Here is a 27,088-nt window from a genome sequence, read left to right on the forward strand (position 1 = left end):
TTTCACTCAGTTTGGTCCAATGAACACGCTCCTTAATTTGTGATGGACCTTTCAAAAACACCCTGTATATCATAAATTATTTCTATATAGTGTGGAAACCTTAGCCGGCGACCAGCCTCGTAATTCACCCTAAATATAATGAGGTGATAATTACCGTCAGATTCGAGATTTTGCACCAGACTGAAAATGGAAAACATCACGATGATAAGAAGCAAATGCGAGCGAACGAGAGTCTGAAGGAATGACATCTTTGTATAACTGTAAAAAAAAATTATATTCATGGTAAGATTAATGCAGATGGAAAAACTTTTAACTACTTGTCCGGAAATTTTGTTGGACAGTTGGCAAGTATCACTACATTACATGACTTTCAATTATTACAGGTAGCGATGAAAATGTGCTAAAAGTTTCACAGACACATAAAAATTAAAAAAAAACCTATCAGATGTAAAGTTACCTCATAATATCCTAAATCGTGACAAAATTTTAGAAGTTTACCGGACACTGGCTTGTATTTAAGTACCCTGATTACATGGTAGACAATAGCATTTAAAAGAAACTTAGGTGCACCTGGCCCAAATTATTTACAAGCAATGGATTCAAGCAGTCACTGTTATTAAAATATTAACAAACAAATCCAATTTGATAAATTCAGGAAAGCTGAGAGCGAGACGGGAGACGGCGTTAGACGAGATAGAAGCACCTGATCCTTCAATTAAATGCTTGAATTCCCTTCGATAAAACACTCTGACATTCAGACCATGAAGCATTCAAACTTATCAAAGTGAGGTAGAATATAACGTAGGGGGAAACAATCCCCATGTAAGCTCTTAACTCTTCAATAAAAACAAATATTTAATGCAATCACCTGCGCAGTTACGAAATTTAATGAGTTGATAAAATTATTAGAAATTACACCTACGCACTGCTGATTTACATATCAATTAAGTCACAAGTTAACTCGCCTATTGCCTATTAGTGGGAGCTGTATAGAATCAGAGAGAATTTATCATAGGGAGTGGAAACTGAGGAATATTATGTAGCTCAAAAATCACGTGATCAACAAAACTGGCCAGGTCTATTTCCGGTACTATATTTTGTGGCCCCTCCCTCTAGGGTGGGTCTAGAATGTTGCGGGAGGGTCTAGGAGAGATGGGCACTACCTTTTTAGGGAAAGGGAAACATCTGACTTAAAATAACTCCAAATGGCGCCAGTCGCACTTGAAATCGCGAACCCTTATTGGGTAATTGTACAACCAACAGTGATTGAGGGCAAACTTTAAAATTAAAGGAGAGTCATGTGACCGGAAATTTACCTGGCCAGTTTTAGTGCCGCAGCCTACTTGTTTGAGCTACATTGTATCTAGCACTGTCAAGGGCAAGAGCTTCCACTCCCTATTATAAATTCTCTCTGATAGAATAAGGATGAAAACAGAGGGCATAATAGCCATTCGCAAAGAATCAATATCAGAGCTAGAACAGATGCTGCCTTTACATTATATTGTTCTGTCGCTTTGTATTTTTCATGTTCTAGCCCATAAGTCCTTTCTAAGCCTATTTGACTTAGAATGGAGACGTTACACTCTAAGATATGTCAAAACCTAACATTTTAATTATAATCATCAGAAATTTAATGAAACTTGTTCCATCTCGTTCAAGAAAATTTTTCAAAATTCCCAAGGCCTCCAAGAAATTAAATAGAAAGTATGGTCACTATTCAAACCACCACAGAGGAAATGAAATGTATTTTACGACGTCGTTAATAAATCACAAGTTGCAATGGCCAATCCAAGTGCCGATTGCATTCGTAATGAGTGACAATTAAACACGGTGTTTAAATATAACAGGTCACGTAAAAAGATTTTCGTATTAGCCAGGTGTGGTGAGGGCGTGTTAGTATGTACTAATGTAGTACGGCATTCATGTTTTCTAACTCACTATGGCAATATTCGAGATTACCCAACAGTTGGGGTATATTAAGGTCTTACCGCACCTAGCTAAAAAGGTCTTTTCGTTTATATAACCTGCACAAGCAAAGCAAACCACAAACATACACACTCATAGACACACCCAGACGTCACTCGGAGAGGTAAAAAAGCCCTTTGTGAGCGGCTTTACCATTGTAAAAACTGCTTTAAAACAATCGATTTCGGAAAACGTACTACTAGGCACACCTGTGGTGAAATGTTTTGTCATGTTTGCGGGAAACATCAACCCAGCGACCATTTATGTTTCATTCAGGTGATCAAGGATAAAACCCCCAGCGTTATCCCCCCGAAAAACCACGCCGTAATTTACCCGAACTAATGTACATTTTCTTCGACGTTGAATGCATACAAACGAAAAAATGTCAGGAAAAGCTGGGTGCCTACGAACATCAAGCTATCTTATGCGTTAGCATTTCTGTCTGCGAAGACTGCATTGACGAAACATCACTCGATTTTAATTGCATCAAATGTAATCAATTTGGACCTCGCAAACCCACGTTTCACTGGTGGCAAACCCATAGCTGCCTTCCGAGACTACTTACTCAGCTTATTCGACGTGAAGAAAGTTATCGTATTATCGCATTTTGGGAGCAATTATGACAACCAACTATTAATTAGGGAAATAATTAATCGTGACGAGAAATTTGTCCCCGAAACTCTGAAAATTAACGGAACTCGGATTTTAGAAATGAAACTTTCTGATATTTTATTCCTTGACTCGTACAATTTTATCCCCGTCGCTTTATCTAAGTTTCCATTTACTTTCGGTCTCCCTAATGCTGCCAAAGGTTACTTTCCTCATTTCCTTTTCAATGTAGTTGATCACGAGTTCGATATTGATAGACAGGAGGAGACTAACTACGTATTGGAGACCACTTTACCACCTACAGAAGCCTATGGTTGTCAGTACTTTACCAGGAAAAACTTGGACACCTTCATGAAATGGCACAACTCAGAAGTCGGTAAGGAGAAAGGCTTTAATTTTTTAAATGAGCTTTATTATTATTGTGAAAACGACACTCTACTCCTATTTTTAGGATGTTTAACTTTTCGGTCCCTCCTACTTATAGTTACGAGCGTAGACCCATTTAGTTGCGGCTCAGTTACCCAACCTGGTGTCTGTTCCTATGTCTATCGAAAAAATTATCTCAAATCCAACACAATTAGTATCATCCCAACAAACTACTACAGACTTGGCGAAAATCAATCTTTCGGCGCTATTGAATGGTTAGAATGGACGTCTCACGAGAGAAATATTCCCATTCAATCTTCTTTTAGAGGTAAGGAGGTTAAAATCCAGACCCTAAAGGTAGATGGTTATTGCCCCACAAACAAAGAAGTTTTCGAATACATGGGATGTTATTATCACGGTTGTAAGGTTCACTTCCCTATAAATAGAAACATGATTTTACACGGCGACCCCACACAGACTCTAAATACAAGATACGCAAAAACTGAGAAGAAAATCTCCAAACTAGAAGCCCTCCACTACAAAGTGAATGTCAAATGGGAATGCGATTGGCAACAAGACAAAGCAAATAACCCCGAAATAAACAACTTTTTAAAACGTAGCGATGTTCGCGTTAAAACATCCAAACGACTGAACCCCCGAGGTGCTTTCTTTGGAGGTCGCTGCTGCGCCAACAAACTGTACCATAAAACAACAGGAACAGAAAAAATGCACTACGTCGATTTCACGAGTTTATACCCATTCGTCAACAAAACTGGAAAAGTTCCTATTGGCCATCCTCAAATTATTTTAGACAATTTCCCCGATATCTTCGTCTTTTTGATGGACTCCTCAAATGCGACGTACTTCCGGCCCAAAACCTGATACATCCTGTTTTACCTGCGAGGATAAATGGTAAGCTCACCTTCCCTCTATGCTACACCTGTTGGAAAACTCAATTTCAAGTTGACTGCACCCACACACCTGATCAGAGAGAACTGCGGGGTTCCTGGGTTACCGATGAATTAAGATACGCTGTAGAACGAGGGTACAAAATAACACGCATGTACGAGGCCTGGTCCTACAAAATAACACAATACAACACCGAAACTAAACAAGGCGGTATTTTTAAAGGTTATGTAAACGCCTTCCTTGAGTATAAAAATCTGGCTAGCGGTTTTCCTGCAGATTGCGTCACCCAGGAGGACAAAGAAAACTATGTCAGGAACTACAAAGAAGTTGAAGGGATAGATCTGGATATAGGTAAAATAGAAAAGAACGAGGGGTTGAGATGCCTGAGTAAGCTTATGCTTTACTCGTTTTGGGGGAAGTTTGGACAAAACACTAGACACGCCTCCACAGATATCATAAAAGATGCCAAGACTCTATACGAACTACTTCTGAACCCCGATAAAGAAGTAAAAAGTGTCTTGACTTTAAACGACAATACCATCTTAGTCAAATCAGCCGACATTGTGGAAAACGAAATCGCTCATAAACACACTAATGTCGTCATAGCCTGTTATACAACAACTATGGCACGCCTTCATCTCTTAAAACATCTTGAGATGGTAGGTGATCTCTGTTTCTATATGGATACCGATAGCCTTATCTACCTCTCGCCAGATGGAGCCCCTATTCTCCCGACAGGAGATTATCTTGGTGAGTTAAAGAATGAGTTAGAGCTATACGGCAAAGACGCCTATATTTGTGAGTTTGGAAGCGCTGGTGCGAAAAATTACTCAATGAATATTTACGACCCCGCAACAGAAAAAATCACTAACATAATTCTATGAGAGCGGTAGCTCTCTTAGATAAGACTTCATACCGACTTTAATGTATAAGGATGGTTTTTTGATTGATTATAACTTTTTTTGTATCGTATTAACTGCTTTGAAAAAATTCCACAGAACTACAATTCGGGCCGTAAATATGTGGTTAAAATTTCAAAGAGATGCATTTAATAGTTTATTTTATAAAAAATAAAGTTGCTAAGGGTGGTTTTCATTTCCATAAAAATAATCATAGATTTTGACGAAAACCTCGAAATTTTCCCATAGAAATAACATGGGAAAATATTTTACAGATAACCATCTTGTGGTAGCCGTCATGATATAACTATACGTTTGTTTGATTTGAAAACGGTTTTAAACGAAAGCCTCATATTTAATATTTGTGCTTTCCAGCTTTCATTGATTAATTTTAAGTTTAAGTATGTTTAATTTTAAATTTTCAAAATTACCCCAATCTGCGTTATTTAAGCATGGATAATAGTCAGTTTATGATGTTAGCACGGTTAAGGCTATTTGGTCCAATTTTCGTAGTGGTAAAAAAACAAGAGAACCTAAGCTTGTGTTAGCTAACAAGTTAAGTTGGAAAAGGACCCCACACATGTATATTAAGTTAAAAAGATAACCTACGACAGGTAATTAAGCTAGATTACCTACGACTGGAAATTAAGCTAGATTACCGACGACTGGAAATTAAGCTAGATTACCGGCGACTGGAAATTAAGCTAGATTACCGACGACTGGAAATTAAGCTAGATTACCTACGACAGGAAATTAAGCTCGATTACGGACGACTGGTAATTAAGCTAGATTACCGACGACTGGTAATTAAGCTAGATTACCGACGACTGGTAATTAAGCAAGATTACCGACGACTGGTAATTAAGCTAGATTACCGACGACTGGTAATTAAGCTAGATTACCGACGACTGGTAATTAAGCTAGAATACCGATGGCAGGTAATTAAGCTAGATTACCGATGGCAGGTAATTAAGCTAGAATACCGATGACAGGAAATTAAGCTAGAATACCGATGGCAGGTAATTAAGCTAGAATACCGATGGCAGGTAATTAAGCTAGAATACCGATGGCAGGTAATTAAGCTAGAATACCGATGGCAGGTAATTAAGCTAGATTACCGATGGCAGGTAATTAAGCTAGATTACCTACGACAGGAAATTAAGCTAGATTACCTACGACTGGTAATTAAGCTAGATTAACGACGACTGGTAATTAAGCTAGATTACCGACGACTGGTAATTAAGCAAGATTACCGACGACTGGTAATTAAGCTAGATTACCGACGACTGGTAATTAAGCTAGATTACCGACGACTGGTAATTAAGCTAGAATACCGATGGCAGGTAATTAAGCTAGATTACCGATGGCAGGTAATTAAGCTAGAATACCGATGACAGGTAATTAAGCTAGAATACCGATGGCAGGTAATTAAGCTAGAATACCGATGGCAGGTAATTAAGCTAGAATACCGATGGCAGGTAATTAAGCTAGAATACCGATGGCAGGTAATTAAGCTAGATTACCGATGGCAGGTAATTAAGCTAGATTACCTACGACAGGAAATTAAGCTAGATTACCGACGACTGGTAATTAAGCTAGATTACCGACGACTGGTAATTAAGCTAGATTACTGACGACTGGTAATTAAGCTAGATTACCGACGACTGGTAATTAAGCTAGATCAGCGACGACTGGTAATTAAGCTAGATCAGCGACGACTGGTAATTAAGCTAGATTACTGACGACTGGTAATTAAGCTAGATTACCGATGGCAGCCAATTAAGCTAGATTACCGATGGCAGGTAATTAAGCTAGAATACCGATGGCAGGTAATTAAGCTAGATTACCGATGGCAGGTAATTAAGCTAGATTCCCGACGACTGGTAATTAAGCTTGTTGAGATTTGTTTACTTTTATGTATCGCGACGACTTGTTTAGTTTGAAGGTATCGCACGCGACGACTTTATTGAACTGATAAACCGACCACCCAGTATGGAGCCATTCCCCTTTTTTTAGATCACTATCTAACCCTAAAAGTTCGCGCTTGTTAACCTTTTTCGAATACTTTTACCTAAAAATAGGAGTGCCTCCCCCTTTTTTGAAAGAAGAGAGGACTTTTTACTTTGACCCTCTCTAAAAATATCACTCTTGTACTAGCCACCGAGCTGTAAACATGTAACCAATTTTTGCTCAATAAATTTACCTCATTTTCTAGTTTTAACAATTAAACTAACGTCTAATAATTTCCCTGACGACTCGAATTACAACATGGTGCCGAAACCCGGGATCGAACCAGGGACCTTTAGATAATAGTTAGATTTAATTAAAATGAGTGAAATTTCCCGATGAAAACTTTATTGTTCCCGAAACGACCCGAAACGAAGAAAGACGAAAAGACTGAAATTACAAGGAACAATTAAGGTGATTGTGAAATTACGCTAGAAGAATCGACGACATGGCAGACGAAATAGACGACGATACTGGATTACGAATGATGAAACAAAAGAGAACCACTTTAAGACGAATGACCACAACGCTAATTAACAAGATAGAAAGAGAAGTAAATTCACCATCGACCACAGTTTCCAACATGAAGGTTCACTATGAACAGTTAAGTGCTAAAGAAAAACTGTTATTCGGATTAGACGAAGAAATTATAAACTTATCCGAAGACGAAGAAACCTTGAACCAGGAAATGGAAAATGCTGAAAATTACAGAGAAGGAATAGTAAGAGTAAAATGTTTATTGACTGAATTTATAGAAAGTAGAAGACTTCCTACACTTGATTATGCATCGATCAACCCTTCCGCAAATGGAAACGGTTCCGTTCATAGTCAAGAAAGAAGAACCCCATCCATTAAGCTACCTAAATTGGTTATTGAAAAATTTATGGGAGATCCAAGTCAGTGGAATGGATTTTGGTCCCAATTTGAAATGGCCATCCACAACACTGCAGAAGATGACGTCACTAAGTTTGGATACTTAAGGTCATACGTTGGAGGAGAAGCCGCAGGCTCAATAGCTGGTTTCTCCTTAACCTCTGCTAATTATAAGAAAGCAGTAGATAAACTCAAGAATAGATTTGGGAGAACAAGGATTATCAAGAATGCTCACATGAAAAATCTCTTGAGTGAAAACCCAGTCAAGGATATGAATGATATTAAGGGACTCAGGAAATTGTACGATCGGATAGAAGTTCAAATTCGTAGTCTAGAAACTATGGGGGTTCCGCTAAGCTCGTATGACGTCATGTTCATGCCGCTGTTAAGAACCCTTATACCCGATGAAATGTCTTACGAATTTGATAGAAAACATCCAGATGATGATGATTATGTGGGAGAAGAAATTCTGGAATTTGTTAGACAAGAAATAGAAGGAAAAGAAAGGCACGCTATTCTGACAGGATCATGGAAAAGTTTGCAACCCAAGAAACCCCAGTTTCCCCAAAACAGTCACCAGGATCGTTTTAAAGCCAGAAATTTCAAACAAGAAAACGCGCCAAGGATGAAAATACCTACCGCAGCGGTGCTACACGTAAACGCCTCCAAGGATGTAGAGGTAAATCAAGAACTGGAATGCATTTTTTGTGGAAAAACTACCCACAAGACCACGGATTGTACGTCATACAGCGCTACAGAACGAAAGGATATTTTGAGAAGAAAAGCACGTTGCTTTATATGCATGCAGTACAGACATAGAGCGAGAGATTGTAAGGCCGAATTGAGCTGTCCACTATGTCAAAAGAGACACGAAGTCTCGGTTTGTGAAATGAAGTTTCCGGACAAAGGCAAGGAGAGGGAAGCAGAACAAACAATAAGCCAAAACTGCGCCCCTCTCGCTCGAGAAGGAAGGGAAGAAGTGGTTTACCTGAAAACTGCAGGTGTTCTTGCTATTCATGAAGATTCATCCATGAATATTCGACTTTTTCTTGATGACGGTAGCCAGCGTACGTTTATACGCGAAGACGTTTCAAGAAAATTGAACCTGCCAACTATGGGAATAGAAAACGTGAAAATATTCGCCTTTGAATCGACCATTCCTACTATAGTTAAACGAAGACGAGTCAGGTTAACCTTAAAGGACCTCGAAACAGAAATGTAATTAACAATAGAAGCCCTAGAATCTCCTAAGCTATGCTCTTGTACGCTGCAAATTCCTAGCTTAATACTACAAGAAGAAATGAACAATCGAGGATTAAAATTGGCGGACGAAAATTTAGAATCGAAAGAAATAGATCTTCTCATAGGAAGCGAATATTATTGGAAGGTAGTCACCGGAAGAATGGAATTTTTAACACAAAGACTAGCAGCGGTAGAAACAATTTTTGGATGGACTGTCCACGGATTTTCTGAAGGCTCGGATGAAGAGATTGCCGTTAATTCCGTAACAGTTCTTTCTGTTACGTCTCTAGAGACCGAAGAAGAATTAGCTTCACAACAGTTGAAAAAATTATGGGAACTAGACGCGATTGGAATATCTGATCAGACAGATTCGCTGGACTCCACTGAAGAAGGGAAAGCAATCGAATTATTTAAATCTACAATCAAGTTTGAAAATAATCGGTACGAGGTAAACCTCCCGTGGAGAGAAGAAAAGGAACTTTCCTCAACAAGTTATGGCAATGCCAGAAAGCGTTTCGAAAGTTTGAAGAAAAGATTCATTAAGAATCCAGAGCTATACTTAGAATATTCGAAGGTCATAAACGATTATCTAAGACAAGGAATCGCCGAGAAGGTATTGATGCCAGGTTCCACAAACAAAGTATTCTACTTGCCGCATCATCCAATCATTGACAAGCAAAGAACGAGTACGAAATTAAGAGTAGTATTTGACGGTTCTGCGAAAGAAGAAGGACACCCCTCTCTTAATGAATGTCTCTATACCGGTCCAACCATGAACACGGATCTATTGAAGCAGTTGATCACATTCAGGATGAAAAAGGTTGCTTTCACTGCCGACATCGAAAAGGCATTTTTGCAAGTTAGCCTGGCGGAATCGGATAGAGACGTGGTCAGATTTCTTTGGACAGAAAACCCCCAAGAAGCAACTGAGCCATTGGTTTTGAGAATGACGAGAGTCTTATTTGGCGTTTCTCCAAGTCCCTTTCTCCTCGCTGCAACAATTAGACATCATATTGAAAAGTACAAGAACACGCACCCTGAGGTCTACGAGCTCTTGTTACATTTTCTGTATGTAGACGATTTGACTGGGGGTGAAGATGATGTGAGAAAGGCCCTTGAAATTACACGGGACTCTAAAGAAATTATGATGGAAGCCAACATGAATCTCCGCAAATGGAAGACTAATTCTCGCGAATTAAGAGAAAATTGGGATGAAACAATGAAAGAAAAGGAAGAATTAACAGAGCATCAAGATGGATTTTCTCTATTGAAGGTTTTGGGAATAAAATGGAACCCTGAACAAGATGTCATCCAGTTTGACGCTACGGATCTTCTTAATTTCCTTGAAGAAAGAAAGGACACGAAAAGATTTGTATTAAAGGCTTCTTCAAGAATATTCGACCCTGTTGGATATTTGGCCCCTATTATCATTCGCGTAAAATGCTTTTTCCAAGAAATCTGGGAAAGAGGTACAGACTGGGATGAGAGTCTACCTTCAGATATCCAAGAGAAATGGAACAAGTGGTGTGAAGAACTACCTGCCTTAAATGAGGTATACATTCCAAGATATTACTTTGAAGAAGCTGAAAACGGAATCATAAAGAACGTAGAACTACATTGTTTCTCTGACAGCAGTGAGAAGGCTTACGGAGCTGCTCTCTACCTAAGATTTAAAACGAAGAACGAAAAGATCCGAACGATACTCGTAACCAGCAAAACACGAGTAGCACCCCTGGAAGAAGATAACGCTACCACGCCTTGAATTAATGGGAGCGGTGATTGCTGTTCGCTTAATGAACCACACTAAAGAATACTTTTCCAAACTTAACCCAAGAATGTTTTATTGGACTGATTCAACCATCACCCTGAATTGGATTCAAGGGAGCGCCAATAGATGGAAACCTTTTGTAGCGAACCGAGTTCGTGAAATTCAGCAAGGCTCTGAACCAAGCACTTGGAAACATTGCCCCGGAAGGTACAATCCGGCAGATTTCCTAACTAGAGGAATGAAGTTACAGGACCTACTCCAAAATACGAGTTGGTGGACTGGTCCAGAATTCTTAAGAACAGAAGTTGAATTACCGAAGCCATCAGAAGTAATAGAAAACTTTGAAATCGTCAACGAAGAACTCCGACCGAAATTTGATGAAATAATTCAAAGTCCATGCGTCATGGAAATCAACGAGCCTCTTTTCAACCTTGAAGACAAGAGCAAACTTTCGCGGGTAATTCGCATTACTGCTTGGATTATGAGATTTATAGAAAACTGCAAGAAAGGAAATCAAAAGAAGAAAGAAATATCACTCGATAGTGATGAACTTAGAAAGGCCGAGTTGTATTGGATCAAGCGATCACAAGCCGAAGCTTTCGGTCCTGAATTGAAGATTCTTGAAGCTAAGAAAATTGTACCGAAAGAATCCATACTCTACGACCTCTCTCCATTCCTTGACGAAGAGGGAGCACTAAGAGTTGGTGGAAGATTAAAATTAGCAGAATTCTCTTATGCCGAAAGACATCCCTATATAATTCCAGAGAAACATTATTTCGCAAAACTACAGATCTTGTATCACCACGAGAAATCAATGCATGGAGGTCTATCTGCAACTTTAACTCATCTTAGAGAAACATTTTGGGTGATTAGAGGTCGTCAAGTGGCCAAATCTATTCTAAAGAAATGCATGACATGCAAAATGTATAACGCCAAGCCTCCTATTATAGCTACAGCACCTTTGCCTAAAGAAAAAATGCTAGAATCAAGACCATTTGACGTCACAGGGATTGACTTCGCGGGCCCAGTTTACGTCGAAATTGAAAAAGAATCAAAGAAGGCTTACATAGCTCTATTCACCTGTAATACAACAAGGGCTATTCACCTAGAACTCGTTACCGACTTGACGACAGACAAGTTTCTCCTAGCCCTAAGAAGATTTTTTGCGAGAAGAGGAATCTGCTCTCAGTGGCGTCGCTAGGCCTTTTTTGGGGGGGCTATAGCCCCCCCAAATTCCAAAGTTAGCCCCCCCAAAAAAATCCGTAAACCCTACCAAAAAATTGCTGTTAGCATCCTAAAATTCAGCATAAAAAATTATAATGATGGATTCGTTAAGTTTGATCTCTGCAGAGATGAATTTCAATATCAAACAGTACAATTTTGAAGAAAAGAACAGATGGAGACAAGTAAAATGTTTCATGTTCTTTCGAAGGGAGTCCCAAAAGTGTGGACTAAAAGCTAACCAAAACTAAAAATAAACTTAAGACGAGTGAAAATCCTTCATAATCGGTTCCGTTTTATCAATAAAGGGCTGTATATCTTTAAAATACGAATAATTTCACGTTGACACAAAATTTACGTAGTGTTAAAGGTCTACACATTATCCAATGAACCCATTATGCAATTTTTTTTATTAAGTTCTTATAATAACTAGTTTGCCCAGATTTAGCCCCCCCCAAATTTCAAACCCTAGCGACGCTACTGTAGACTGCTCTGAAATTCAATCAGATAACGCAAAGACCTTTAAAAGGGCCGAGAAGGATTTGGAAGAATTGTTTAAGCTAACTAAAGAACCACCCGTACAAAATTATGTTGGTCAAGAAGGAATAAAGTGGACCTACATAATTGAAAGAGCCAGTTGGTGGGGTGGATACTGGGAAAGGCTTGTTAGAACAGTGAAGACGGCATTGCGTAAAAATTTGGGAAAATCTTCTTTAAGCTTCGAAGAGTTCCAAACTACTCTAAGTGAGACAGAAGCCGTTTTGAACTCCCGCCCCCTCTCTTACGTCATGAATGACAAGGACGAACCAGTTCCGTTAGCTCCCTCGGACTTTCTTACCGGAAGAAAGGTCACGTTACTACCACCGAGAACCTTTACGAAAGTTCAACTCAAGAAAAACGACTTGAAGAAAAGACTGCTCTATAGACAGACTCTATTAGACTCCTTTTGGAGAAGATGGAGGAAGGAGTATCTACTTGAGTTGCGTTCAGCCCATCGCAGTCAGTTCGTTAAGGGAACCAAAGAATTCGAAGTGAATGACGTGGTTTTAATCACAGAAGATGTTAGGCCAAGATCCATGTGGAAGATGGGAAAAATAACTGAAGTATTTCGAGGACGTGATGGTCTCATTAGATCATGCTCGTTAAAAACCACGAACGGAAACATCATAAAAAGGCCAGTTCAGTTGCTTTGCAACTTAGAAGTTAATGACTAGAAACATGAATGACAATGTCATTGCGCGGGGATGATGTTGAGATTTGTTTACTTTTATGTATCGCGACGACTTGTTTAGTTTGAAGGTATCGCACGCGACGACTTGTTTTTGTTATTGAACTGATAAACCGACCACCCAGTATGGAGCCATTCCCCTTTTTTTAGATCACTATCTAACCCTAAAAGTTCGCGCTTGTTAACCTTTTTCGAATACTTTTACCTAAAAATAGGGTATCGTTCCTTTCAACAGAATTCCCAATGGACCGAAATCCCATTCGACCGAATATCCCGCAATGATTTTAGATTTCCAGCCCAATGGCTATATTCCCGATGGACCGAAATCCCAATCGTCCGAATATGCCCGTAAAAAATACATGAATATAACTTGAAACACTGTAGCCGTCAGCGATTCGGTGGTGTAGTGGATACGATGTTGGACTGCGAAGCGATAGGTTATTGGTTCGAATCTCCGAAAGGTATGTTAATAATATTAAAAGTAAATGTTTCGTGATACTAATTAAAACGCTCACTTTCATTCCTTTCAAGGCAAGAGATATATAGAATTAATAAACAAATTGTACTTGAAATTGAAGTACAGTCTTAATGGTAGTTCCATCAATGTCTTTAAGTTTTAAATTAAAATTTTAATATTTTGGTTTCGGGTGGGTTAGGTTAGGTTAGGTTAGGTTTGGTTTGTTTCCAATAATTCGTTGACACCTTTTCCAAAATATGCTCCTTTTAATTAGCTACCACCTTTTCCAAAACATTCTCCTATTAATTAGCTGCCACCTTTTCAAAAAGATTTTCCTATTAATTAGCTGCCACCTTTTCCAAAATATTCTCCTATTAATTAGCTGCAACCTTTTCCAAAACATTCCTCTACTAATTAGCTGCCACATTTTCCAAAATATTCTCCTTTTAATAAGCTACCACCTTTTCCAAACATTCTCCTATTAATTAGCTGCCACCTTTTCCAAAATATTCTCCTATTAGTTAGCTGCAACCTTTTCCAAAACATTCTCCTACTAATTAGCTGCCACATTTTCCAAAATATTCTCCTTTTAATTAGCTACCACCTTTTCTAAAATATTCTCCTATTAATTAGCTGCCACCTTTTCCAAAATATTCTCCTGTTAATAAGCTGCCACCTTTTCCAAAATATTCTCCTTTTAATAAGCTACCACCTTTTCCAAAACATTCTCCTATTAATTAGCTGCCACCTTTTCCAAAATATTCTCCTATTAGTTAGCTGCAACCTTTTCCAAAACATTCTCCTACTAATTAGCTGCCACATTTTCCAAAATATTCTCCTTTTAATTAGCTACCACCTTTTCTAAAATATTCTCCTATTAATTAGCTGCCACCTTTTCCAAAAGATTTTCCTATTGATTAGCTGCCACCTTTTCCAAAATATTCTCCTGTTAATAAGCTGCCACCTTTTCCAAAATATTCTCCAATTAATTATCTGACATCTTTTCCAAAATATTTCTATTATTGCTAATAAATTTTTCGTGGTAAGAGGCGGGCTTTTAATGCTCATATAAATAATCTTTTTACCTCCAAACAAGGTTGGGTTGGTTTAGGTTAGGTTAGGTTACGTTTGGTTAGGTTAGGTTAGGCTAGGGTAGGTGAGGTTCGCCGTAATTAAAACGTAGTTAAAATAAGTGCAGTAATATATTTTCAACTCACATTTATTTTAACAATAATAAGTTGTGAAATTAAAAATATATTTGATGCAAAACCACACAGTATGTCTTCTTCCAGTTCAATAGAATTAAGGTCCAATGGGACTATAATAAAATCGCACCTTTTGGCTACGTTCGGTCGAGTGGGACACCACAAAAAAGCCGTTCTGTCGAATGGGAATTCGGTTCAATGGGACCAAAGCAAAAATAGGAGTGCCTCCCCTTTTTTTGAAAGAAGAGAGGACTTTTTACTTTGACCCTCTCTAAAAATATCACTCTTGTACTAGCCACCGAGCTGTAAACATGTAACCAATTTTTGCTCAATAAATTTACCTCATTTTCTAGTTTTAACAATTAAACTAACGTCTAATAATTTCCCTGACGACTCGAATTACAACAAAGCTGGATTACTGACGACTGGTAATTAAGCTAGAATACCGATGGCAGGTAATTAAGCTAGATTACCGATGGCAGGTAATTAAGCTAGAATACCGATGACAGGTAATTAAGCTAGAATACCGATGGCAGGTAATTAAGCTAGAATACCGATGGCAGGTAATTAAGCTAGAATACCTACGACAGGAAATTAAGCTAGATTACCGACGACTGGTAATTAAGCTAGATTACTGACGACTGGTAATTAAGCTAGATTACCGACGACTGGTAATTAAGCAAGATTACCGACGACTGGTAATTAAGCAAGATTACCGACGACTGGTAATTAAGCTAGATTACCGACGACTGGTAATTAAGCTAGAGTACCGACGACTGGTAATTAAGCTAGAATACCAATGGCAGGTAATTAAGCTAGATTACCGATGGCAGGTAATTAAGCTAGAATACCGATGACAGGTAATTAAGCTAGAATACCGATGGCAGGTAATTAAGCTAGAATACCGATGGCAGGTAATTAAGCTAGAATACCGATGGCAGGTAAATAAGCTAGAATACCGATGGCAGGTAATTAAGCTAGAATACCGATGGCAGGTAATTAAGCTAGATTACCGATGGCAGGAAATTAAGCTAGATTACCGACGACTGGTAATTAAACTAGATTACCGACGACTGGTAATTAAGCTAGATTACCTAGGACAGGAAATTAAGCTAGATTACCGACGACTGGTAATTAAGCTAGATTACCGACGACTGGTAATTAAGCTAGATTACCGACGACTGGTAATTAAGCTAGATTACCTACGACTGGTAATTAAGCTAGATCAGCGACGACTGGTAATTAAGCTAGATCAGCGACGACTGGTAATTAAGCTAGATTACCAACGACTGGTAATTAAGCTAGATTACCGACGACGGGTAATTAAGCTAGATTACCGACGACTGGTAATTAAGCTAGATTACTGACGACTGGTAATTAAGCTAGATTACCGACGACTGGTAATTAAGCTAGATTACCGACGACTGGTAATTAAGCTAGATTACCGATGGCAGGTAATTAAGCTAGAATACCGATGGCAGGTAATTAAGCTAGATTACCGATGGCAGGTAATTAAGCTAGAATACCGATGACAGGTAATTAAGCTAGAATACCGATGGCAGGTAATTAAGCTAGAATACCGATGGCATGTAATTAAGCTAGAATACCGATGGCAGGTAATTAAGCTAGAATACCGATGACAGGTAATTAAGCTAGAATACCGATGGCAGGTAATTAAGCTAGAATACCGATGGCATGTAATTAAGCTAGAATACCGATGGCAGGTAATTAAGCTAGATTACCTACGACAGGAAATTAAGCTAGATTACCGACGACTGGTAATTAAGCTAGATTACCGACGACTGGTAATTAAGCTAGATTACCGACGACTGGTAATTAAGCTAGATTACCGACGACTGGTAATTAAGCTAGATTACCGATGACAGGTAATTAAGCTAGAATACCGATGACAGGTAATTAAGGTAGAATACCGATGGCAGGTAATTAAGCTAGAATACCGATGGCATTTAATTAAGCTAGATTACCGATAGCAGGTAATTAAGCTAGAATACCGATGGCAGGTAATTAAGCTAGATTACCGATGGCAGGTAATTAAGCTAGATTACCGATGAAAAGTAATTAAGCCAGATTACCGATGACAAGTAATTAAGCTAGATTACCGATGGCAGGTAATTAAGCTAGATTACCGATGGCAGGTAATTAAGCTAGATTACCGACGACTGGTAATTAAGCTAGAGTACCGATGGCAGGAAATTAAGCTAGATTACCGACGACTGGTAATTAAACTAGATTAACGACGACTGGTTATTAAGCTAGATTACCGAAGACTGGTAATTAAGCTAGATTACCGACGACTGGTAATTAGCTAGATTACCGACGACTGGTAATTAAGCTAGATTACCGACGACTGGTAATTAAGCTAGATTACCGACGACTGGTAATAAAGCTAGAATACCGACGACTGGTAATTAAGCTAGATTACAGATGACTGGTAATTGAACTTGATAAGTATATGACATGTGTTGGTGCTCAGGTGTATGGAATCTTTTTATGGTATAACTATGTACAGCTTCCTCTGTATTTGCATGTGAAAATGACGGGAAAGCAATTTGAGTTTGATCGGACGCTCATTGTCAAGTCAAGCAGTCAGGAATGACAGTTTTATAATAGATGGTTGGTTAGTTCAAACGCGTTTACTAATGTATGCACAATGCCCTAATACTTTTACTCTCCTAAGGTTTCTGAATTTGAATTAATATTAAGACTGCAGTAACAGATATTAATAAAAACTGTCATTGTAGACAAAGATGGGAAAGTGTAAAAGATAAGTGTAGAAAATGAATTGACAGAAGTAACAGATATTAAAATTTTTACTTTTGAAGACATGATCATAAAACATCGATTATTTTAAAAAATTCTTATCTTAGTTTTTTCACAAAAATTAGGCAAAAATGTCTTCAAAAGTAAAAATTTTAATATCTGTTACTTCTGTCAATTCATTTTCTACACTTACCTTTTACACTTTCCCGTCTTTGTCTACAATGACAGTTTTTATTAATTAAAGTTAAAGGATTCTATTTAAATTCATCAACGGAAAATCACGTCAATTTTGATATAATGAAAAAACTATTAGGCGTAAACAATCAGGGTAAACCCGAAATGAACTCAGTACAAGTACCCATTGGTCCCCAAATAAGTCGCCTACCTGATCACACTTTAATTACAATAGATCAAACAAAAACCTATCAGGTCGTCGTAGATAAAGTTCGTGTTTTCCCCGACTATACCACAACCCCATACGGATATCTTAAATAATTTTTAATTTGCAAAGTTCGATTAGTTTTATACCACATATGTTTTTGTATAGTTTTTAATTTTTGTATTTTAATTAATTGAGGTTTTCTCTGCAGACATTTTTTTGTGTGTATGTTAATTGTAATTAGTTTTTATTACTATTAGGATAAATTTGTCAATAATATTTTTTTAATTTATATTATGGTCTTCATTTAAAAGCTTACAAAATCAATCAATCAAATATTGACAGGTTGAAAAGAAGAGAGATCGGGAAAACCCGAGTCCTCGACCTTGAATGGCCGCCATCTTGGATCGGTATACTGGCGCTATATTCTCTCAAGACTTCCTTCGAGTTTCAAATTGAAGAATGCTCGTGTTCTTTATTGAACTATTTTATACAAACAAGACAGTCACTTTCAGCTTGAATTGTTGCTTCATATTTTATTGGACATCCCCTAGCCCTTAAAGGGAGGATGAAGAGGACAGTAAAGTGATTTTTTATCGATTCTTCTTCTAATTATAAGACCATTTTGCATAGTGAAACATCCAGGAAATACCGTCTGCGTTCTTGAACTATTTATTACAAACAAGACTGTCACTTTCAGTTTCAATTGTAGCTTAATATTTTGCTTAACCTCCCTTAGCCCTTAAACAAATTTTTAATCTTTTATTAAATGACAGACATAAACGCTAAATCGGGTTCAAGTCGGGCCAATCCAAAGCGTCAATTCCTTCGTTTTCCAGAAATCTTGCAACGAGTCGGGACGTATGGGCTGGGCAATTGTCCTGCTGAGCCTGAAACCATACACTAAAACAAGGTTTTAAGTTAGTCAAGAATAATTATCAGGTTATTAATTTTAATACCGGTCATGACGTTGGCTGGTTACTCATACGGAGAAAAAAATACCAGCGAACAGGGCGGATCTCTATTTTTACCTCTCCGTGTGACGTAGTCCAGGAGAGGTTCTGTAACGGCCGTATCTGTGTGTCTGTCTGTTGTTACACCCACGTGACCGCGTTCCCAATTTCCGGACCGCATTGAATGGTTCACAGAAATTTGGAAAATTGTATTTCTCTCCGTTGTCAACTCTTTACTTGAGTTCTCACACCACCATGTTTGGTCTTTGTCAATCCCACATTGACACCAGTCTGCACTTACACTGGCTTCTAACACCACCATCCACTGGTTTTCCGTCTATTCCACATAGACACCAATCTGTATCATTGCCTTCTACTCCATTATCATCGTGTGGTTTTAGGATATACGCGGCGATCAGCTAGGGTTTCGAGAAACGTTTAGCCTCCCTAAGGTGGGATCGCCACCAAAGGTTTTCGCAATTGCGATTTTTCCTTACTATTATAATGGAAACGAATCGTATATATACCTCAAAATTCGAAGAAAGCGGGCAAGAGGGGTACGCTTCAATTTAAACGTCAATATTAGCCAAGTTTGATAAGATAATAGGTATAACTTTATTTTGAACGATTTAAATATTACTAATGTTAATTATTGAAGATTAAAATAATTAAAAATAATTATATTTATTTAAATATTAAAGATAAACCTCTCGTGCAAAGATAGAGATTAAATCATTGCCTCCTATATCTACCAAGGCCCGTGCATGCGATATATTTCCTTCATTGCCTCCTATATCTATCAAAGCCCGTGCATTGTGATATACTTCATTCATTGCCTCCTATATCTATCAAGGCCCGTGCATTGTGATATATTTCATTCATTGCCTCCTATATCTATCAAGACTCGTGCATTGCGATATATTTTTCAAAACCACAACCAAAATGGGAAGCTCCTCTCAGAAACATAATAATTTCTTTTCTCTGTATATGAAATGAAAATATGGATAATATAAATAAATAAATAAATAAATAAATAAATAAATAAATAAATGCTTTTATTCAGGAGCAATCTTTAAGAGTGATTCTTATTTACAAAGATGTCCCTTAGGTTAAATTATTAAAAAGTTATGGTATTTTACAGTGAAATGACCTTAACATAATTATTCATTTCTTTTTTAAAAATATTTATAGAAGTTGAGCCTTTAATATTGTTCTGTAGGTCATTCCAAAGGCTGACGCTTTTGTGTTTAGTGCTTTTATTTCTATACTTAGAGTTAAAAGTTGGCACATAAAAATTTAATTCATTACGCGTACTGCGTTTTAGTAATTTAGGGAAATGAAGTAATAGGTACTGGGGAACATGGCCATTTTTTATTTTATACATTAATATTAAGATAGCCATCAGGTATCTTTGATAAGGTGTGTCTATTTTGGCGGTTGTCAATGCCAGTGTGGCCGATGAGTACTTTGTGGCTTTGGAAATTAATTTTGAGCAGGAAGTATACAAGGCGTGCAATTATGCATGTATGGTTTTACTAGCGTTAGAGTAGAAGATATTTCCATAGTCTATTATCGGCTGAATGCACGCAATGTATAGCATCCGTAGTGTATCGATATCTAGGCTGTTCTGTAGTGGTTTAAGGAGCCAAATCCTGGATCGGACCTTCTTCGTAATGTAATCTATTTGGTGAGTCCAGTTTAATTGTTCGTCTAACCAAATACCTAGGTATTGCGCTCCTTCTTTAATGGTATGAATCCTTGCCTGTCTATTAATATTTTACGTAGGAGTAATACGTTTTTAGCGAAGTCTAGAGAGGAAAAACATAAGCGAGATTGTTTCGGAAAAAAAATACTGCTTCCACTAATGTTACTGTTGTATAGAGTAGTCATGATAAAAGCTTAAAAAATTACGAGAGGACAGACTTTTTTATCCTCTTGTTTTATTCTTAATAAGAATATAAAACATTTATTTTGTATCAAAAAAATTTTTGGTGCTAAGATTGCTTTAGAAAAATCCAAACGGTTAGGCTAGTAAACGCCAAGATGCAGAGTACGTTGAAGCTGAACGTGTTAGAAATCAGTTGAGTATGGCTAGTAAACGCCAAGATGCTGAGTACGTTGAAGCTGAACGTGTTAGAAATCAGTTGAGTATGGCTGCCAGTCGTGCAAATGTGGAGTTTAGGAACCCTGAACGTTCAAGGAATAGATTGTCTGTGGCAGAAAGAAGAACAGATCCTGTGTTTATAGAGCAGAAGTATTTTGAAAGCATAATAGACGGTCCAACGTGGCCATGTGAAGGGTGTTCAAATCTTTTTTTTTAAAGCATCGGGTAGCTTAGTTGAGTCTAGAGTGTTTTTGGCAGTTCCTGGGATTCACGGTCGTGAATTGCGTGACAAAGTATTTTTATGTAGTGCTTGTAATAAAGCTGTCAAGTAGAACGAAATACCCAAGTTTTCCAGAGAAAATGGATTTGAATTTCCTGAAGTTCCGTCAGAACTAGTTAATTTGTCTAATTTGGAGGAAAGGATGATTTCACCACGAATACCTTTTATGCAAATAAGAAGGTTGGGTTGTGATCAACAAAGGGGGATTAAGGGAAACGTGGTCAACGTTCCTATAAATGTCGAGTCTACAGTGTCAGTGTTACCACGGTTACCTAGTGAAACAGATACTATTCAAATTGAGTTTATGAGGAGTATGCCATATAACACACCATATTTGTATGAAACTGTTAGGCCTAAAAAAATGCACGAAGCTCTTAAGGTTTTGGTGAAAACACCGTTGTATATTAAGCATGGAATATCTGTAAGAGCCGATATATTGGATCCAATTCCAGAAGAACTTGAATTTATTGTTGACGAAAATGACCGTCAGATAAATCAAGATGATTTATTAAGGGAAAACCCAGTAGGGTCAGTGAATTTAGAGAATGAAAATGATAGCGATGATACGTGGAATGAAGTCAATGAAGCTAACGAAGTTAATTTTTTACTAGTTGGGAATCAAGACACGTTGTTAGTGTCATTGTCCGATTTCCTTCCGACTAACACCATGCATGTTAAGTTTGCTCCTGGTGAAGGTCAAACGCCAATGTCTTTGCTCTATGACGAGGACGCTGAGGAATTGTCATTCCCCAGTATTTATGTCGGTCAGAAGAGAAACCTTAAGGGTAAAGGTAGGTTTGGGGATATTGCCAAGTGGGAGCTTCGTAATGTTGATCGACGTTGTGCCAAGAATGTCTCAAAATTGTTTTACGCTTTTGTTAAGTTGGAAACAATGAAAGTTAGTGAATCTATACAAGTGTGTATGAGAAAAACTAAGGGAAAAGATGGCTCTAATTACACTGCTGGGTTTTTATCGTCTGCTGGTGCACTTGATTCAATTGTTAAGCAGGATGACGGTTTAGAGTATTAGAGAAATTGCAGTCCTCGCCTTCATATTGGCAGCATAGGCAGAAAGAGTTGATGGCTATGATTAGGCGGCTTGGTACGGCTACATTTTTCATAACGTTTTCCGCTGCGGAAGGCAAATGGCCTGAGCTTTTGAACATACTGAGAGTGACCTCAGGTCGAGAACGCTTAGCGGATAATGAAATTAGGAATTCAAGTTTTTCGGAAAAGGCCAAGTTGATTCAGAATGATCCTGTTACTTGTGCAAGATATTTTGACCACCGTTTTCGGGCTCTGCTTAAAGCTTTGAAAAATCTAGGTCCCCTTGGTGTTATTGAAGATTATTACTTTAGAGTTGAAATACAGCAAAGGGGGTCTCCCCATCAACATGGGTTGATATGGATTAAAGATGCGCCTAAGCTCAAAGATGATTTGTCGAATGTTAACGAGGTAGAGGACTTTATTGATAAAGCTATTTCTTGCGCTGGTAAATTGAACGATGATAATGGGGATTTGTTAACGTCTTTGCAAATGCACAAGCACACGACAACGTGTAAAAAAAGGTAAATAACAGTTCAGTTTGTCGTTTTGGAATTCCATTTCCTCCCATGCCTAGAACTATTGTTTATGATCCGAGTTTAAGAGAACCCGGTACTCCTGACGAAGAACTGAAATGTAAGAGGAATTCCAAAAAATTGAATGAACTTTTGCAATCGAAGGAAAAGGAATTTTGGGTAGATAGTTTCGAGGAGTTGTTGGCAAAGTTGCGAATGAGCGAAGAGGAATATATTAAGGCAGTTACGTATGACATAAAAAAGAAAGTTGTTTTATTGAAAAGACACCCTAAAGATACTAGGGTTAATCCGTACAACCCGTGCACTTTGCGCCTTTGGCAAGCGAATATGGACATTCAGTTTGTACTTGATCCTTACGCTCTGGTTATGTATATTTTGTCTTATATAGGAAAATCTCAGCGTGGCATGTCAATGCTTTTGCGTGAAGCTGCTAAACGAGCACAGTCAGATAAATGTACGGTAAAGCAAAAGTTGAAAGTGATAGCAAATCAGTTTTTGAATGCGCACGAGGTAAGCGCGCAAGAAGCGGCATATAGTGTTTTACAAATTCCAGTCTCTAGATGTAGTCGGGCCTGTATTTACGTTAATACAAATTTGCCCGAAAATCGCGTCCATATTTTCAAAAGCAAAAGTGAGCTTGAACAGTTGTCAGAGGATAGTATGGACGTTTTCGCTTCTGGAATGTTGGACCATTATTTTCAAAGGCCAGATGATTTAGAGGCAGTAACGTTAGCTCAATTTGCGACGTGGTACGAGTTTTCCAAAAGTCGTAGAGTTGCGAAAACCCAAAGTCATATTGATGACAGTGAAAACCTTGAAGTTGAATGTGGTAAATGGTTGAAACTGAAAAATGATTCAGGTTTTATTAGAAAACGTGGTCATTCTAAAATTATGCGGTATCGGAGATTCAATATAGTGAAAGAACCCGAACAGTATTATCGTGAGCAAATAATGTTGTTCTCGCCTTGGCGTGATGAGAGTAGGGACATTTTGACAAAGGATCTGAAATCAGGGTATGAACTTAAACTTGAGGTTATAAAGGAATGTAGAAAAGATTTTCATAACGAAATTGACGAAGCGGCCATTGAACAGGCTGTCCGAGATTTCGAAAGTGAAGCTATTGAAGCTGATCTTACTAATATTCAGCCTGATTTGGAACATCGAAATGAAATAGATAGATCTTTAATTGTTGAAGATTCTGAATTTCTAATTAATACGGTTCAGGAGTCTATAGGAAATATTACGCGTGATATTCTTGAGGGCAATGCAGAAAGAACTATTGCTCCGTCAGTGACGTTAGTCAATGATTCTGAGTACAATGTACTTGCTAGAATGCTGAATGTGAAACAGAAAGAAATATTTTATGAAGTTCTGCAACATTTAAAATGCAAGGAAACGCCTTTACGGCTATTTGTTACCGGTGGCGCTGGTGATGGAAAAAGCGTTTTGATAAGTGCCATATTTGAAGCTGTTACTAGATTTTACAATAAGCAGCCAGGGTCTAATCCCTCAGAAGTTAAAGTTTTGCGATGCGCACCTACGGGCAAGGCAGCCTTTAATATAGGTGGCGCTACTTTGCATAGTACCTTTTGTTTACCGGTTAGTCAATTTGCCGGGAATATTTCCAGGCTAGAAAGTGAAACTCTTCACAATTGTAGATTGATGTATGGTCAAGTGAAGGTTTTTAACCGAGTTAACGCGAGATTGCAAGATTTAATGGGTTGTCCAGATTATTTCGGTGGTGTATCTGTACTGTTAGTTTGAGATTTTAACCAACTTAGACCAGTCCGCGATCATTTCGCTTTTCAAGGTCAAAGTGATACTGACAATCCCTATGCGTCTTTAATTGGTAACCCAATATGGGAAGAATTCCAGTTTTGCATTGACTGTTTTGTAAGTTTAGAAGTGAATAGAGAGCGTGTACCGCCAAAAGAAGCGATACATCTTTTCCCTACTAACGTTAAAGTGAACCAATTTAACGAAGAGATGCTTTTAAACATGAATACAGAAAAGTCTATTTCCGCTTCAGTAGACGTTGTAAATGGTGATCTTACTAGCGAAGTTAGAAATAACATTCTTTCTCAAGTTCAAACGTTGGCAACGTCTGATACGTATGGTCTGCCTAAAGAATTAACGCTCGCTTGTGGCGCCAGATACATGATGACTAACAATGTTGATACGTCTGACGGACTTACAAATGGGGCAGCAGGTTGGTTAAGAAAAATAGAGTACTGCACAAATAGGCTCGGTGAACAAATTTGGATTGAGTTTGCTGATGCTAATGTTGGAAAGTTGTTGAGACAATAGAGTCATAGGTTATACGAGCACAATAACTTTAACAGGATTTGGACTCCTGTCGAGAAAGTTACTAAGGCATTCAGCAGAAAATGGAGGCAAAATAATGTTTCGGTCTCTAGGAAACAGTTTCCTTTGGTCATTTCTGAGGCTATTGCGATACACAAGAATCAAGGTGATACGTATTCGTCTGTAGTAGTGCATTGTAATCAAAGAAAGAAATTAGAGAGAGCTCATTTATACGTTGCTTGTGGCAGAGCGAGAAACGCCTCTGGTTTGTATATTGAGGGAAAATTTCAAGTTCCAAATGCGCCTAAAAACAAACAAGTTGAATTGGAACTTAAAAGATTACGAGATACAATAATAATAATAATAATAATAATAATTTTTATTTTTCAGTAAAAAAAATACATTTTACTGATGGCAACTAGGTTAAGGACAAGTCCCATTTTTTCACTAGTTACCAGTACACACACACAAAAAAAGAATAATAATTTAATTTAACATAAAAAAGTGCATCAGACCTGATATGGCTGCGCTTTAAAGTGTATACTGAGGTCATTTTTAAAAGTATACACCGACGTACAACATCTTATTTTAGCAGGAAGTACATTCCATTGTCTTATAGTGCGACTAAAAAATGAATATAAAAACGCGTCACATCTACATTTGGGGATATAAAAGTTAAAATTTCATGCCGTTCATTGATTTTAACATAGTCTAATAGAGGTAGATAATAAAAACCATTAATGATTCTAAATAAAAATGTGAGACAGGCTTTTTGTTGTAAAAGATACATAGGTAAATTGTTCAAATGTTTAAGACGCGTACAATAATCCATTCTGTTATTTAAACTATTAACAGGCAAGTTTATACAAGGCTGTCCAACAAAAAATGAAGTAAAATGCCGCAGTACTCTCTCGACCGAATTTTTATCTTTCACCAAATAGGGTGACCATACCTCGACCCCGTATTGTAGTAAAGGTATAACAAGAGCGTTAAATGAAATCAAACTAGCCTTGGAACGGCCGAAAATTCTGCGTATCATACCCGAAATACGACGGGCTTTCGCAGTTATGTAAAAAACATGATTCGCCCATTTAAGGTCACTCGTAAAAATAATACCTAGTAATTTACAATTAAAAACACGAGGCAAGACAGTCTCACTTATCCTACAGTCAAAATTAATTACTTGTCTCCTTCTAGTGAAAATAATATAGGAGCATTTTTTAATATTCAAGTTCAAAAGATTAACCGTGCCCCAATCAACGATTGCATCAATGTCCCTTTGTAAATTAAGGGAATCCTGTTGGCAAGTAACCGCACGAGATAAAAAAGAATCGTCCGCGTACTGCCAAAGAGTGCTATGCGGGGATATATTATGTGGTAGGTCATGTGCATATAGGTTAAAAAGTAGCGGACCAAGTATTGAACCCTGAGGGACTCCAGAGGTAACAGGAAGAAAACAGGAGGATTTACCCTGATAAACTACACGCTGTGTCCTTTTCCTAAGAAAATCAGCTACCCAACGTAAAGTATTCCCCTTAATTCCCAAGACTTTAAGTTTCATCACCAGTCTATCATGAGGTACCGAATCAAAAGCTTTTTTCCAATCGAAAATGACCACATGACCACATGTACGTCGAAGAGTATTGCGTTACCGTTCTTGAACGAACCGGTTTATATTTATGTTCACAATGTGCAGTCCTTAAACGCACATTTGGAAGATATTTTAGCAGACACCGTAATAAGAAATGCCCAGTTATTATGCTTTGTTGAAACGTGGAAGAAAGAAAATGATGAGTTTCATGTGCCATCCTTTAGGGAAGTGGGTGGTATTTATCTGCCAACAACGGCACGTAGAATTGCATTTGGTCCCTCCATTTATTTAAAAGATACACCAGAAAATGTAGTTAACGATTTCAATAATAGGGTTTTGCGAACCGATAGACCTTTCAGAAATTCGC

The 27,088-nt window shown here is 37.9% G+C and overlaps 4 protein-coding genes across 4 annotated transcripts; all 4 read left to right on the forward strand.

The window, feature by feature from the left end:
- The first annotated feature begins 2,306 nt into the window (after positions 1–2,306).
- Positions 2,307–4,733, forward strand: LOC149596245 (uncharacterized). The gene is made up of 4 exons (XM_089861408.1): positions 2,307–2,457; positions 2,510–2,950; positions 3,026–3,800; positions 3,968–4,733. Exons 1-4 carry the CDS (start codon positions 2,307–2,309, stop codon positions 4,731–4,733), a joined length of 2,133 nt encoding a protein of 710 aa, XP_089717534.1.
- A 2,470-nt stretch (positions 4,734–7,203) lies between these two features.
- LOC149596246 (uncharacterized) lies at positions 7,204–8,850 on the forward strand. Its single transcript, XM_089861409.1, has one exon. The coding sequence runs from the start codon at positions 7,204–7,206 to the stop codon at positions 8,848–8,850; it is 1,647 nt and encodes a 548-aa protein (XP_089717535.1).
- A 78-nt stretch (positions 8,851–8,928) lies between these two features.
- LOC149596247 (uncharacterized) lies at positions 8,929–10,632 on the forward strand. The gene has a single exon (XM_089861410.1). The coding sequence runs from the start codon at positions 8,929–8,931 to the stop codon at positions 10,630–10,632; it is 1,704 nt and encodes a 567-aa protein (XP_089717536.1).
- Positions 10,633–10,705: 73 nt separating this feature from the next.
- On the forward strand, positions 10,706–13,073 carry LOC149596248 (uncharacterized). The gene is made up of 2 exons (XM_089861411.1): positions 10,706–11,775; positions 12,332–13,073. Exons 1-2 carry the CDS (start codon positions 10,706–10,708, stop codon positions 13,071–13,073), a joined length of 1,812 nt encoding a protein of 603 aa, XP_089717537.1.
- Positions 13,074–27,088: the final 14,015 nt, after the last annotated feature.

Source organism: Phalangium opilio, unplaced genomic scaffold (genome assembly GCF_054372755.1).
Source record: "Phalangium opilio isolate 3A_F unplaced genomic scaffold, DU_Popi_V2 ptg000390l_1, whole genome shotgun sequence".
In the NCBI taxonomy this organism is placed as follows: domain Eukaryota; kingdom Metazoa; phylum Arthropoda; class Arachnida; order Opiliones; family Phalangiidae; genus Phalangium; species Phalangium opilio.

Bases quoted from the DNA above. Each gene is read 5' to 3' on its own strand.
- LOC149596246 (XM_089861409.1), top strand. From the start codon at position 7,204: ATGGCAGACGAAATAGACGACGATACTGGATTACGAATGATGAAACAA.
- LOC149596247 (XM_089861410.1), top strand. From the start codon at position 8,929: ATGAACAATCGAGGATTAAAATTGGCGGACGAAAATTTAGAATCGAAA.
- LOC149596248 (XM_089861411.1), top strand. From the start codon at position 10,706: ATGTTTTATTGGACTGATTCAACCATCACCCTGAATTGGATTCAAGGG. The intron at 11,776-12,331 runs GTTTCTCCTAGC...TTCAAACCCTAG, and splicing joins ACCGACTTGACGACAGACAA to CGACGCTACTGTAGACTGCT.
- LOC149596245 (XM_089861408.1), top strand. From the start codon at position 2,307: ATGTACATTTTCTTCGACGTTGAATGCATACAAACGAAAAAATGTCAG. The intron at 2,951-3,025 runs GTAAGGAGAAAG...TCCTATTTTTAG, and splicing joins ATGGCACAACTCAGAAGTCG to GATGTTTAACTTTTCGGTCC. The intron at 3,801-3,967 runs GTACTTCCGGCC...CGATGAATTAAG, and splicing joins ATGGACTCCTCAAATGCGAC to ATACGCTGTAGAACGAGGGT.